The 12,787-nt window shown below is 40.1% G+C and overlaps 1 protein-coding gene across 2 annotated transcripts; it reads left to right on the top strand.

Moving 5' to 3' along the window:
• The first annotated feature begins 1,966 nt into the window (after positions 1–1,966).
• LOC140305724 (uncharacterized) lies at positions 1,967–12,676 on the top strand. 2 transcript variants are annotated; one of them, XM_072384694.1, is made up of 12 exons: positions 1,967–2,163; positions 4,642–4,816; positions 4,926–5,386; positions 6,869–7,052; positions 7,342–7,394; positions 8,639–8,798; positions 8,884–8,967; positions 9,090–9,164; positions 9,268–9,354; positions 9,849–9,923; positions 11,022–11,264; positions 11,539–11,745. In XM_072384694.1, exons 1-12 carry the CDS (start codon positions 2,155–2,157, stop codon positions 11,601–11,603), a joined length of 1,671 nt encoding a protein of 556 aa, XP_072240795.1. In that variant the 5' UTR covers positions 1,967–2,154; the 3' UTR covers positions 11,604–11,745. The 2 variants fall into 2 exon arrangements, with proteins under 2 accessions (XP_072240795.1, XP_072240794.1); XM_072384693.1 differs by having other exon boundaries at positions 1,970–2,163; positions 11,535–12,676.
• The last annotated feature ends 111 nt before the right edge of the window (positions 12,677–12,787 follow it).

Raw genomic sequence — 12,787 nt, 5'->3', positions numbered from 1 at the left:
TTGGTTAGCTACTTTCAAAACGATATTTTGTTGGTACTTTGTAGCAAAAAAAGGCATTTGGGATTTCTTTTCTGACTTAATTCTTTTCTTGGTTATACAAGTCTGGCACACAATCATCAACAAGATGTACCGTATAGTTGATATCTTTTACCACTCTCAACCACACTGCAAGTCTGTTGTTAGAAAAAGTCATCAGTGTCTTCACCTGGTGTGTTTTTCTTATTTCTACTAGCTAAATTAGTATCCAGGACTCACCACAACACCTTACCAGGTGAGTGCTGTGCTACACTGTCATGTCAGCATTGGTTGTTGGACATGTTGTACTTGTGTTGACTTCACCAGCAATGACTGTGGGTGCATTCTGTCCTTTAGCTGCAAGGTTCGAGCGAGAATGGCATTGGGCGGGCAGGCCACCCCCTTTTAAATCACTTGGTGCATCGTTGGTGTCACAATAGTGCGTGCCCACTCTGTTGCTTACCTTTTTGTTGTTTTAATACTGTTTAAGATCTTCAGCGAAACCATTGTGAACCAGATTTTAATCGTAGAATCAGGCCATCGAATGGTTCACTGCACGCACTTTATTGTTCCACGTTTAAAGATGGAAAAATGTGTCCTTGTTTCAATCTGTCAATTACGGTAGATTCTAGATTTAAATGTGACTGTTGAGATTAGTATTATTCAAGGTATTCATTTAAGATTGCCATGTCAGTAGATTGATACATTTTAGAGGTTTCAAAAACTCTCTGCTGAGTGACATATGAGTGAAGGCAGAGTGAAACTGGTGCCATACTATGAGAGAGATTTAAAGAAAAGCTTTTGATCCAGTGATTCCAGTGATAATGTTTTTTAAAAAAAAACATATATAAAGCTTTAGTATTAGTTTCTGTCTTAGATAAATAGCTTGTTAGAGAAAGTCACAAGTTTTAGATATTTGTTTTGTTGTTATTAAGAGAGAGAGAGAGAGAGAGAGAGACTATCACTTTTTTCTAAGATAATTGATCCCAGCAGTACTTTTGCATGTGTCTTATTTCAAATTTTTCTTACCAGACCTGGTAAGAAGTGATCAAACTTTGTGACTTTTAAACAGGACTGAACCTGAGGTGAATTTGCTAATTCCCAAACACTGCTTCGTCCTACAGGCCCCAGGTATCACGTTGTGTGTTCTTGCATCCATATTGTTCCCCTTTTTGAAAAGCAACAATGATGAGTCAAACTGGACTGTGTAGTGCAGAGAGGAGTGGCATTTCTATGTCCTCTGTTGCACCGATAGTTTTAGATTTCGATCGAACAGCTGTAGAATAAATCCTGTATCTTCTTAATTTTGTAGCTGAAAAGACAGCTACAAAAAAGAGAGGCTGTTTGTAGTGTTGGCTTTGCTTTGCAAATGTGGAATGTTTGTGGAGCATAATTCTATTGGACTTTAGTTTTGTATGTAAATGAGCAAAAGTTGTGAATGTGAATGAAAACCATGCAGCAAGGGCATTTTTTAAAAAAAAATAAGGTAACTCACCCCTTTCTTTTCTCTACTGAATTCTGGTCCCTGACAATAATAATAATAAAAGGATCATCAGGAGCCAAATTGAAAAAAATTACCGGTTTAACAGTAAGTCTGGTCAGACAACAAACGTATCAACTGTGTGCAAGTCAAAATTAAATTGAAAATGACAAATGCTTTGTTATTATGGCCAGAATGAGCGTCTACACAGAAGGACACACTCACCTGGAGCTGCTGACAAATAGCGCTTTTTGGAAATGCTGCTGCAGGGTTGCTGCATCAAGGGCATATTGAGTCATTTGTTCACACTGAAGAAAAAGAAACCAGATGTTTAAGAGCAAAAAAAAAAAAAAAAAAACATATCGAGGAAGACTAAGACCAGGAGGCAGTAATGCATTGATTCCAATTACCGTAAAACCTCGAAGAAGAAAGAGGAGTAGGCCGAGTCGGAAAATAAGAAAAAGAAGAAGACAGAAGGGGAGGGGTGAGAAAAACATGAAGAAGAAGAAGTGGTGGCGCAACACAGTTTAGCTAGCACAGACTGTAGGGGTAGATCATGACAGCGGCTCTCATCTGGAGTATTGCTACGACTTGGCTGTAATATCAGCTCATCCTGGTTGTCTTATGTCGTCCTTCAAAGCTGGCACCCACCTCGCATTATGTTCGAGGTAACGTCGAGAGCGCAGCTGCTGTAGGGCTGTCTGTCGTTTGATTGGTGTTTGGATGCAGTCAGAAACTGTTAACTAGCTGGGTTAACCTGGTTTGCAGACCGATGACAGATACATCTGAGCTCGTCGTCTGAATGTGAACCCCGATAGCTTGCTAGTTAGCGAGTGGTGATTGCAGTTAAACAAAGCAGTTTTGTTGTCATCAGTTTACATTTTTGCAACTTAATGATTTATTCACGCCCCTGGCCAAAGGGGGGGAGTAGTTAAATGTGTTCAGTGTTCAGGTGTCTTTGGGATTAAAATGTGACAGGTAGCCTGCGGTAATCTAAACATGTAACACATTTTCTGTCATGTGTTTAAGGCAGACATCACTAACAAATCGCATCACCTCGGGTAAATATTACAACTTGAACACCAGAGTCTAGTAAATACAAAACACAGTGAGTAATATGAATTTAAACATTGTTGTTTGCAGGTAATGTCAAGAGACTTGAAGCCAAAGTCAAGTAGTATATGTTCTAACAATTCTGTATGAATAAGCTGTATAATCACGGTGCTAAGGTAAAACACAAGTGCAAACCGGTAATGTTGTGTACGGCACCCAAAGGTGTTGGGTCGAGTTTGCACAGATTGAAACAGACAGTGCTTGGGAAACGTCTTTGTTGGCTACATTAGTAGAAAAAGAGACACAGGGATAATAAGATGTGGGCTACCAGCAGGGATATCTACAGATTTATAACAACTAATATTGTTACAACTTGGTTTTGAATATTTTGTAATCGTCATAGTTCTCAATAGTTTAGTATGCCGATTATTACAGCAAAATACCATAATGCTGTCAGCAGGTGGCCTTTTATTTTACAATAAAGCAAAGAGAAGAGGCAACACTTTGAGGATGTTTTGCATTTTTGCTCCACTCAGTTGCATAATTAAATATCTCATTCATCGCTCCAGCTCTATTTTCAGATTTACTTGCACCTTCAGTGACGTGGAACTATAGTTGTCCTTCAAGAAGCCCTCATCTTTGGCTGTTCATTAATGATGTGGCCTCTTTATTAGGAACTCAATGCTAAAGCCAATGAAGGACAGATGTGTCGATTGAACTTACTTACATGTGGAGATTATAGTTTACTGTGCTGCATTACGCTTGGAATTTTTTCTAAAATTTCCTCCACTTTGTTTCAACCCAAACTCCCCACAAGAAGCTATGCAAAGCCTTTATGAAATGTTAAGCTATTTGTTTGAATTTTGTTTATATCCACATTGACAGATCAACAATCTCCTGAAAGTATGTGGTGCAACTGCTGTACCCACTTTTTTTTTTAAATTTCTAAATTGTATTGGCACTGTTTGTGGCATAAATTAAAACATCTACATGCTGTACACATTTGACTAAGTTGAATAAGAATTAGAAAAGCAGCTTGCCACCCAACACAAGAAAAGTCCAATCTCACGTCTGACACAGTTGTATATCCAGGGATCAATGAATAACATGTATAAAAAGGTTAGACAAGCAATTATCATAGCATCAAGTCAATAGAGACATAAGCAGAAAGTTTCTGTATGAACAAAAAAACAGATCTAAACTTAAATGGATTAATTACTTTTACTCATTTAATGTGATATAAATGGTTGAAGGTCCGTATACTAGCTGAAAATGTTAGATTAGATCTTCAAAGGAGGACTGGACGGCATAAAGACTTTTTTTCAAAGGAGATATTAGATAAGATAGTGTCGTTTATATTGATACAGTCTAACCTTCCGCCTTTCCTGTCCCCTATAAAACCATGCCTTACAGCTCCTTCCCTCTGCGTTAGGCAGCAACAAGCTGAGTTGCATTTGCTTACAGCGTTATCTTTGGCAACTTTGTTTATAAAAAAAAACAAAAAAAACAACCACCATGGAAAGGTTTCGCCAAAACACATGCACTTGCTCTCCCTCAACTGCTTATGTAAACTAACATTCACATAAGTAATTCCCCTGCATGTTAAATTAAGTAGTTTAACTCGTTTTTTTCATGTAAGTAAACAAAACAGTTGATACGGAGATTTATACACGACAGTGTCTCATTTGTACAGTCAGTGACTGCTGGTCAGCTGGAGTCTTAAGGACTTTTATTTCACTATGCAGTGGTGTATTTAACAGGCTTATGTTTGTTGTTTATATATTTGTTATTTGCACAGCTGTGTCTGCACCGCTCCAACCTCGAAACAGTCACATATTTCCATTATGTTATATGAGCAGTCACATTTATACGAGCAGAATAAAACAACAGTAACTTGACTGTAACGATATTTCATCCAATGAATGACACCCGCTGCCAACTTATAGTCTCACGTTGAATCCAGTGGCTCATCCAGTTTGTTTTCTGATTGAAAAAACTTGCATTATTGAAAATCGTTGTTTTCTTTTATTATTTCTTTGCACACATCTTCAAGGTGTTTTGTCAGCATTAATAATGTGTGCGTTCCTTAATAGGATCCTGAACTCCAAGATCCATTATCGCAGAGTCTAAAAGAAAACTGCGGTGACCAGACTTCACCAAAACAGGAGCCAGAAAAAGCACCCGGAAGTCCCGGCTCTAACTGTGAAACGCCGGAGATCCGAGTCATCATCAAAGAGGAAGAGGAGGGCTGGACTGTGAGTGAAAATCGTGAGTGAAGAACTCTTAGATATCTGCATCATTTTGTTAAATACCGAACATACTGTTGCTTGTTGGGGATTTTTCACATCTTTGCTTTGCTTTGCAATATTGAATACAGATGAGAGTTTCTGCCCAGAGGGAGAAAAAGATGAACCTTCTACAGACATATGTCCTCACCTCAATGCATGCGGGAAGGAGAACTCTGTTTCACGTGAAGTGAAGAAGCATCAGAGAGTACATCCATCGAAGAAATGCTCTGAGGAGTTCGATGACCACAGCATCTGTGGACAGAGCTCCGTTGCCATAGAGGGGCAGCAGAGACATTTGTCTACGGGCTCAGATGAGAAACTTAAGTTTTCCTGTATATGTGGCAAGGCGCCGGGAAATGTTTATCAGTGCAATAACACAGGAGAGAAACCCTTCACCTGGCCAGCGCGTGACATGAGCCCCAGTGACAAAAGGAACAGGAAATCCCACCTGAAAACACATGCAGGGGAGGAGTGCAGTGCCCAAGAACAGAGCACATCTTCACACATGGAAGAACCACGCCAGACCAAAATTTCTGCACCGTACCAAACTGTATGTTTAAAAACTGTTGGTTTTTATTTGTAAAAATGGTAAAAACTATGAACCGATAGTAATTCACAAAGAAATGTTCCCTTCTCCAGACATCTACCAGTTGATTATTTCATTTGTTCATTTCCATTTGTTTTAGTCACATCAAATTGGGCCTCATGCATTAACTTATGAGTGTCAGTGTTAATTTGAACGGCTTCAGGCAACACCCAAGCAGTTTTTTCACTGTAATAAGGGCTGCGTGATATATCTTTTCAGCATTATCGTTGTGAGGTCACATTCCCTGGTCACACGTCTTGTTTTTTCATTACTACAAGATAAGTCTGATATCATTCATTCAGATTTCAAAGAGACATAAATGCCATTTTCGTAATTTGACACTATTTCCTGAGGTCCTAATGAAATGTCATTGACATGCTTTGGTGCCATAGAAAGACAGACCAACTCCTTTTTTAACCTTGAAATCACACTTCTGCTTAGGTATCGTCTTAGTGTATGACTGCAAGTTGAATTAGGATGGAAATAATGGGGAGGGTGGATAACTACTGGGGGGGACTGTGATATAGGAGATGATAACCCAGAGTGAGACCACCTCTGTAGTTTTCTGCCACCGGGTTAAACTGGATGCTGAGAAAGGGCTACATTTCCTGTTCTCCCCAACACCGCCGAGAGAGCAAGATTTAAAAAAAGGATTTAGCCTCCCGAATGAAGAAGGGAGCAATAATGACGCAGAGGGGCGCCCTCTCCATTGTGGCTGGGGTCAGCAGTCTGAATTAGGCAAAGCAAAGGCCCAAATCTTACAAAGTTAGCAACCTCTTCCCATAAAACTTTATTTTTGTTTACCTGAACTTTGCTGTTTAACATATCAGGAGCAGTGAGAAAAAGAGGGCTTGGGCTAATGTTAACTTGTGATCAATTTACTACGACATTTTTAATGTTGTCCAGGATTACCTATGAGTGTGTATGGAAGCACTTTTAAGCTAAGCCTCTTTCAGTATTCTGTTGATACTCGATTATTTTTATTAAGACACACTTGAAGTGACTTCTATGAGCATCATATTCATGTAGACTTTTCTCTTTGGTATATGTGGCTAAAAACAGTGCAACATCAGCTACTCTAAACTGTTATATCTCTAGTTATGGACTGCTTTGTGTGTGCCACTAGTACTTAGATTTTTCTTTTTTACTGAAATTCCTCTAAATGCCTCTAAATGGACGCTTAAGTTGCAGTTTGAGGGTTTATTCTTGAAATTCAGTGAATGAGCCCAAATGAGCAATTCCCAAAATCTGTACAGTCTTGAAACCCTCATAGGGTCATAAATATGGTGCAGGATATGTATGTAATATTAAATTCTTTCTGCATGAGGCCTATCAAGGAAGACAAATAGTTTTGTAATCTCACTTCTTGTCAGGTCTGCTTTTTTTTTAGGTTATGACAAAAAGGCAGAAAACAAATGCATTACAGCCACTGTGATCTGTGTTTAGGATTCCCCTGAACGCAACCGCCTGATGTCACATGGACTCAAGATGGCATCTGCAAACTTAAACGACCAGACGCTCCATTTGACTGTCAGACTACAAGCAGGCGAGAAGGAGGACGAGGAGGAACAAGATGAAGAAATTGGAGGTTTGATCAACTCTGATGGAGAAGTGGTTGAATGGGATGCCAGTAAGTTATTTTGAGCAGCATGCTTACTGAACGCCTTTATGGTTCCAAGTTTATATGATGAAGAATCTTTTGAAAAGAACATAGTCTGACACGTTGTAATCAGATATTTGAAAATGAAGGAAATGCAGGCTGAAAATGACAAAACTCTCATTTGAACACATTCATGCAGTTTATTCTGGTGATGTGCTTTGGGTGACTCCTCGTCCATCGTGTGTTACGTAGGGACCTTCTCTTTCCAACTGACCCAAACAGGTCATTTCTGTTATTCTTTATCTATCTGTCTTTACAGGAGACACCTCTGACCAGGGCTCTGATTGCACAGAAGGTCCTCAGTCGGTAAAGGTATTTTATGTTTTATTTTTCAGAAAGACATACAGAGAATTTATACCTGATGTCATTATGCAGCTTGAAAATCCTTTTGACAAACTTATTTGTGTGAGGCAGCTCTCAAGTCTGTCTCTGGGGGTATCTAAGTGGCAGCTGTCTCCAAATGACAAGGAAAGGAGCTCCAATGATTCCTTTAAGAGCTCCTTCAGCGTAGGATGCACCGGACCATCCTTTATGAAATAATGGAGATAATTCTGTCACACGATTCCCTTGCGGCCGCAGCTTTCATACCAGCGCTTGATTGCTTTCATCCAGTCCTATTAACTGTGATTTGTGTGGATAGATGCAAAGACAGGAGGATGAGAGTGGGCTTTCTGTGACAGCCTTCTTTTCTTTTTAAACGATTCTTTCCTTTTTAATTGCAAACCTTGAAAATAATGTTCTATGTTATCTCTGTTGTGATACATATGATAACCTTTGTGTAACAATGTGATATGATCGCATTGCACAAAGTATCTGAAGCGCATTTTGTAGAATATTGAACATGTGTAGTTTCGGTGCTGCGGACCTACATCACAACTTAGTGTAAGTGTGGTATCGTGACCTTTAACCCCATGACCTTTTCCATCACGGTCAAGGGAAAGATCTTAGAAAGAGATGATGGAGGGTAATCTTTAAACAACAAAAATCAGCACCCATCTTCTAACAGTATGCAACTGGATCAGGTGCCTCTCAGCAAACTGACAAAGTATAGCAGAAGGCTGGAGCTCACTGATGCTTTGCCTCTGATGACGACACAGTAGTGTCTGTTTGCACTATCAAACTGCATTAGCATCAGTGAGCTCCAGCCTTCTTTTATCCTTTGTCAGTAGGTAATGCTTTTTGACTATTTGACTGGACCGATTATCATCCTTACAGAACTATTGTCTACATCTTTACTTCTTTTTTTATTGTAAATTTTACTTTCAATGTTCAAAAAATTTAAATATACAGTAGGGAACTAAATGTTACCTCTCCTCAGTCTGCTACCTGTCCTTCGCATTAAGCACTTTTGTTAATTGACGGTTAAAAGTGACCTGTTTCTGCTGCCTCCCGCCTCGCACGGATTAGAACAACACCACACTGCCTGTGAACTGTTTGGATTACATTTGATATCTACAGGCACACAATGTGTTTGTCTGCTCACTTGGAGGTGTTATATACTCTCACCCAGGGAGTTTTTAGGGTGTGACTCTCATGGTTTTTGTTTATGATCACAGGGTGTCATTCTGCCTGAGCTCCAAGGCCAAAGCCAGAGGGACAGCAGCAGTCCCACACTCATCATGGAAGTTGCGTCTGTGGGGGAAGATGAAGAAAGGGACGAAGGGAAGAAAAAAGAGAGAGCTGTGAAGAGGGCCGCAGTCTCGCCTTTACATTGTGGTAAATGCCAGGGAAGAAAACGTGAAAGCAGGTTGATCATTGATATGGTTGCTATCTGAGGATGCCATTTGGTTCATGTTTACAGGAAAGAGACTAAGAAGAAAGAAAAAGTTTCCAGTGGAGTCGTTGGACATCTCTGACACAGAGAAAGACGCTCCTGCACACACTGGTGGGTAGCATAAAAGTTTTGCATGTGAACGATTCAAGTAACTCCGAATGGTTTCATTTCACCTTTAGTACTCAATGTCAGTGTCTCTATGTCATTATGCTTTTCCATTGTTTATACATAAGCAAAGAGACGAGGCAGAAGGAAGATTTCCCAAATCCCACCGTTGTCTAGTGACAACATAGAGGCTGATCCAGGGGGTGAGGTTTCTTTTAGATAATATGGCTTTTCAGAACCCACACTTGTGAAAAAAACATTTTCTACATCATTGTTCTGTTCTGATTGTTCCTTTTTATCTTAAAGCATCAAGGCGTAGCCAAAGAAAGAGAATTATCCGCACCATAGCAGAACCAGAGGAGTTCCACTCAAAAAGCCTCCGCCGTGTCCCTGGTAAGACGAGAAAAAACTGATTTGCTATGTTGTTTTATGCATTTATTTAATTGTTTAGCTGACACTGAATCGAGTTCCTCTCTTTCATTCATTGCGACTGGATGAGCAAGACTTTTAAAAATGGGGCTGGATATAGATGCCCTTGTCTTGTTTGTTTTTCTTGATCTGCTGAACCGCGGGATGGTGAGCGAACAAGTCAAAAGGAGTCATTCAGAGTAAGCTCTGCCAACAAAAGCAACAACTTTTAACAGCCCCTTCTATTATGTGGTAAACCAAATAAGGAAGACACTTTCAACAATAGACAAACACAAACTCCCAGACTGCAGCTTCTGAAACACATTAGCAGGGCTGGAAAAGATTTCCCCCCAAAGAACTGCAGCAACAAGATGTTCTGATCCAGTTTTCGATGGTCCACCCATAGTCGTGTGATAGTTTTAGCAGTTTATTAGCTGTATATTTTGTACTAATACTTTTTTCTTTCTATTTAAATGCAGCAAAGCAACACAACAGAAGGAGGAAAGATACCAAACCATCTGCTGAAGGAGAAGAAAACACTGGTGTTTCAGCTGGTAAGAACAAGTAAAATGTGTTCACAACTCTTCCCATTCTTTTATTTTTGCTGTGACCGCGAAGTTCACTGAAGGAAAGAGAAAGTGGCTGTGTTTATTCCAAAGGTAGCTCAGTTTCAGCAGTGCTTTATCTGCCAATGTGAATGATAGTACGGGTATTTCTGCAATGGAAGTTTAGAGCCTGATAACAGACATTAACAGAGGTATCTCATCTTTGTTGGTCATCCAAACTCAGTACGACCGATGTCACTTTTCAGCTAAAAAAACCCCCCAGATATTGACGATAATTTCAGCAACAAATTTTTGATGTAGACAAACTGATACAATACAATATACAGAATCAGTTTGAGTGGAAAAAATACACCTGCTTGTTAAAAGTAAAAAAAGATGAGATTCCAAAATAACATCAAGTATAAGCTGTGCAACATATTTGAGCCCTTGCTAATAAATGCCTGGTTTCAGGACTGTTCTTGCAGAAAATGAACATCAGGAGCTAGATATATATATTTTAACTTGTTTAATCATACGTCAAAACAAATGTATTGATAGTCAAAGTTAGAATGTACAATTGTTGAAGAGGACACATTTGGTGGTACAAAGGCATGGATGAGGCGTATCCATCTGTTTTCTTTTTTGTGTAAAATATCTGCAAAGCTACGGCGACCAGAAGAAAGGGAGTCATTTCCTCCTGCAGAAAACACTGGGCACTTGACAACCACTTGGTCATAGCCTAGGGTGAGACAGGAAAAACCAGTGTGGATAAATATTCTAAATCTTTAAAGAGTATATCAATGGGTCTTTGTTTGTTCAAAACTGGGGCAAAGAAAACAGCAGTTAAGAGTATAAACTGTGCATCAACTATTACCTTCATATGGTAATATTAACATGTCCATCTCTGCACAGCCAAAGAATTGACGCTCATGTTTCCCTTCCTATGAAGGAAAGGTCGGCATTGGTCTCAGTATAACCTGAAAAGTCAGAGATTTATGCAGACAGCAAATAACGGTGTCAAAACAGGATCTGGTTGGAAATGAATAAGCCATTTTCTCATTTCTCAACTCTAACCTGATCATTTTACCTTCTTTTTCCCATGTATAGGCAAGAAGAGACCAGGCAGAAAGATGGCGTGTGTTCCAATAGAAATACCTCCAGAGCTGCTAAAGAAGCCCAAAGAGAAGATAGAGTACCGCTGTTCAGTTTGTGGCAAAGAATTCCCTCATGCCTACAAACTAGAGCGGCACGAGCTGATCCACACAGGAGAGAAACCGTACTGCTGCTCCATCTGTGGGCGCGGTTTTAACCAGAAGGGAAATCTGAAAACGCACTACAAAGTCCATCTTGGTGAGCGCTGTCAACAATGCTGTCTATCTGGTTGGTGTACAGAATTGTTAATCTAGAGGTACTGTACTGTAAAGCTGAGATAAATGTAGCAGTAGGTGATATGTTTCATTACCATGAACTTGGTGCTGTCTATTGTTTACTATTGTCCCATATTAATAATGTAAAATGTGAGGGGAAATCCATACTGCCTTATCTCCTGCAAAGACTGCCACATTTGAAACAATATAAAGAGTAAAACACGAGATCTCTCTATATTTAATTTCTGTTCAGGTAGAAAGGGTGCTGTGGATTTTGACGATGAAGGGAATCCCTCTGCGTCAGAACTCTCAGAATACTTGAAGTCTTTGCCGGGAGAATCCAGGATCCGATCATCTGTTCGCTGCCTGGAATGTGGAAAGGACTGCGAGACTCAGACAGCTTTGCAAGAACACAACATTACTGCGCACAACGACATGGCTGCTGAATCGGACACAGTTGAGCACAGCGTGTCACTGTTTCTCTTCTGCCGCCGCTGTGGCATTCAGTTCAGTGAAAAAGAAAAGCTGGAAGAACACATGAAAACCCACATCAAGGAGAAGCCCTACTCGTGTCCCGACTGTGGCAAGAGGTTCATCAACGAGAGCTACATACAAATTCACCAGCGCATCCATACCGGAGAGAAACCATTCCTGTGCTCCCAGTGTGGCAGAGGTTTCCACACAGCTTCCTCTCTCAAGCTGCATGAGATGCAGCATTCCGGGGAGAGGCCTTTTGCATGCTCCATTTGTGGAAAGACTTTTAGGATTAACTCGTACCTAACGGCTCATTACCAGACCCACATCAAAGACAGACCTTTCATTTGTAGTGTATGTGGGAAAGGCTACTCCAGGTCCGAGGAACTGAAGGTCCACTACAGGCTTCACACTGGAGAGAGACCCTATGAATGTGGAGAATGCGGGAAAAGCTTCATTTACCGCCAGGGACTGCGCCAGCACCAGCGCACACATGCCGGAAAACGCATCGGGCCAACCAGGCGACTTGGCAGACCCAAACAACAGGCCAGACTGGACATCTAACAGCCGATCCAGTGGTGCATTTATGTTGTGAACTGTGTTTGACACTATTGCAGTAATTTGCTCTTCCTCCTCGCTCTTCTTTCTTCCATACCTCCCACTTAGAGCAGAGACGAAAACTTTGTCTGAAAACGTGTGCCACATTCAGCATGGGTTGCCAGGAATAAATAGGTGGCATACTATGTTGTCTTTCTTGTACTCATGTTTTGTGTCTATGTTTTAATGATTCCTCTTCCGTAGTAGCCCATTTGTACAATTTTGAGTGCCTTTGTATCCTGCATGCCAAATGATAATACTTAATGTTCAAAAAACATGTGCTATATTCATGTTATTTTAAAATCCATGTTAATGGAATACAAACATTTGTTACAAAAAAAAAAGTTTATTTTTTCTTCATTTGAAACAACATATTGGTTGTTTAAAGCTTGGAGAAAGACCCTTAACTTTCACTTGAAATGCTAGTAGCTTAAA

Source organism: Leuresthes tenuis, unplaced genomic scaffold (assembly GCF_036924035.1).
Source record: "Leuresthes tenuis unplaced genomic scaffold, fLeuTen1.0.hap1 SCAF_4, whole genome shotgun sequence".
NCBI classification, from domain to species: Eukaryota; Metazoa; Chordata; class Actinopteri; order Atheriniformes; family Atherinopsidae; genus Leuresthes; species Leuresthes tenuis.
Note: the sequence above shows the minus strand (reverse complement) of the source record. Positions and strands in the feature narration are given on the sequence as shown.

Bases quoted from the DNA above. Each gene is read 5' to 3' on its own strand.
- LOC140305724 (XM_072384693.1), top strand. The intron at 4,817-4,925 runs GTGAGTGAAGAA...TATTGAATACAG, and splicing joins CTGGACTGTGAGTGAAAATC to ATGAGAGTTTCTGCCCAGAG. The intron at 7,053-7,341 runs GTAAGTTATTTT...CTGTCTTTACAG, and splicing joins AGTGGTTGAATGGGATGCCA to GAGACACCTCTGACCAGGGC.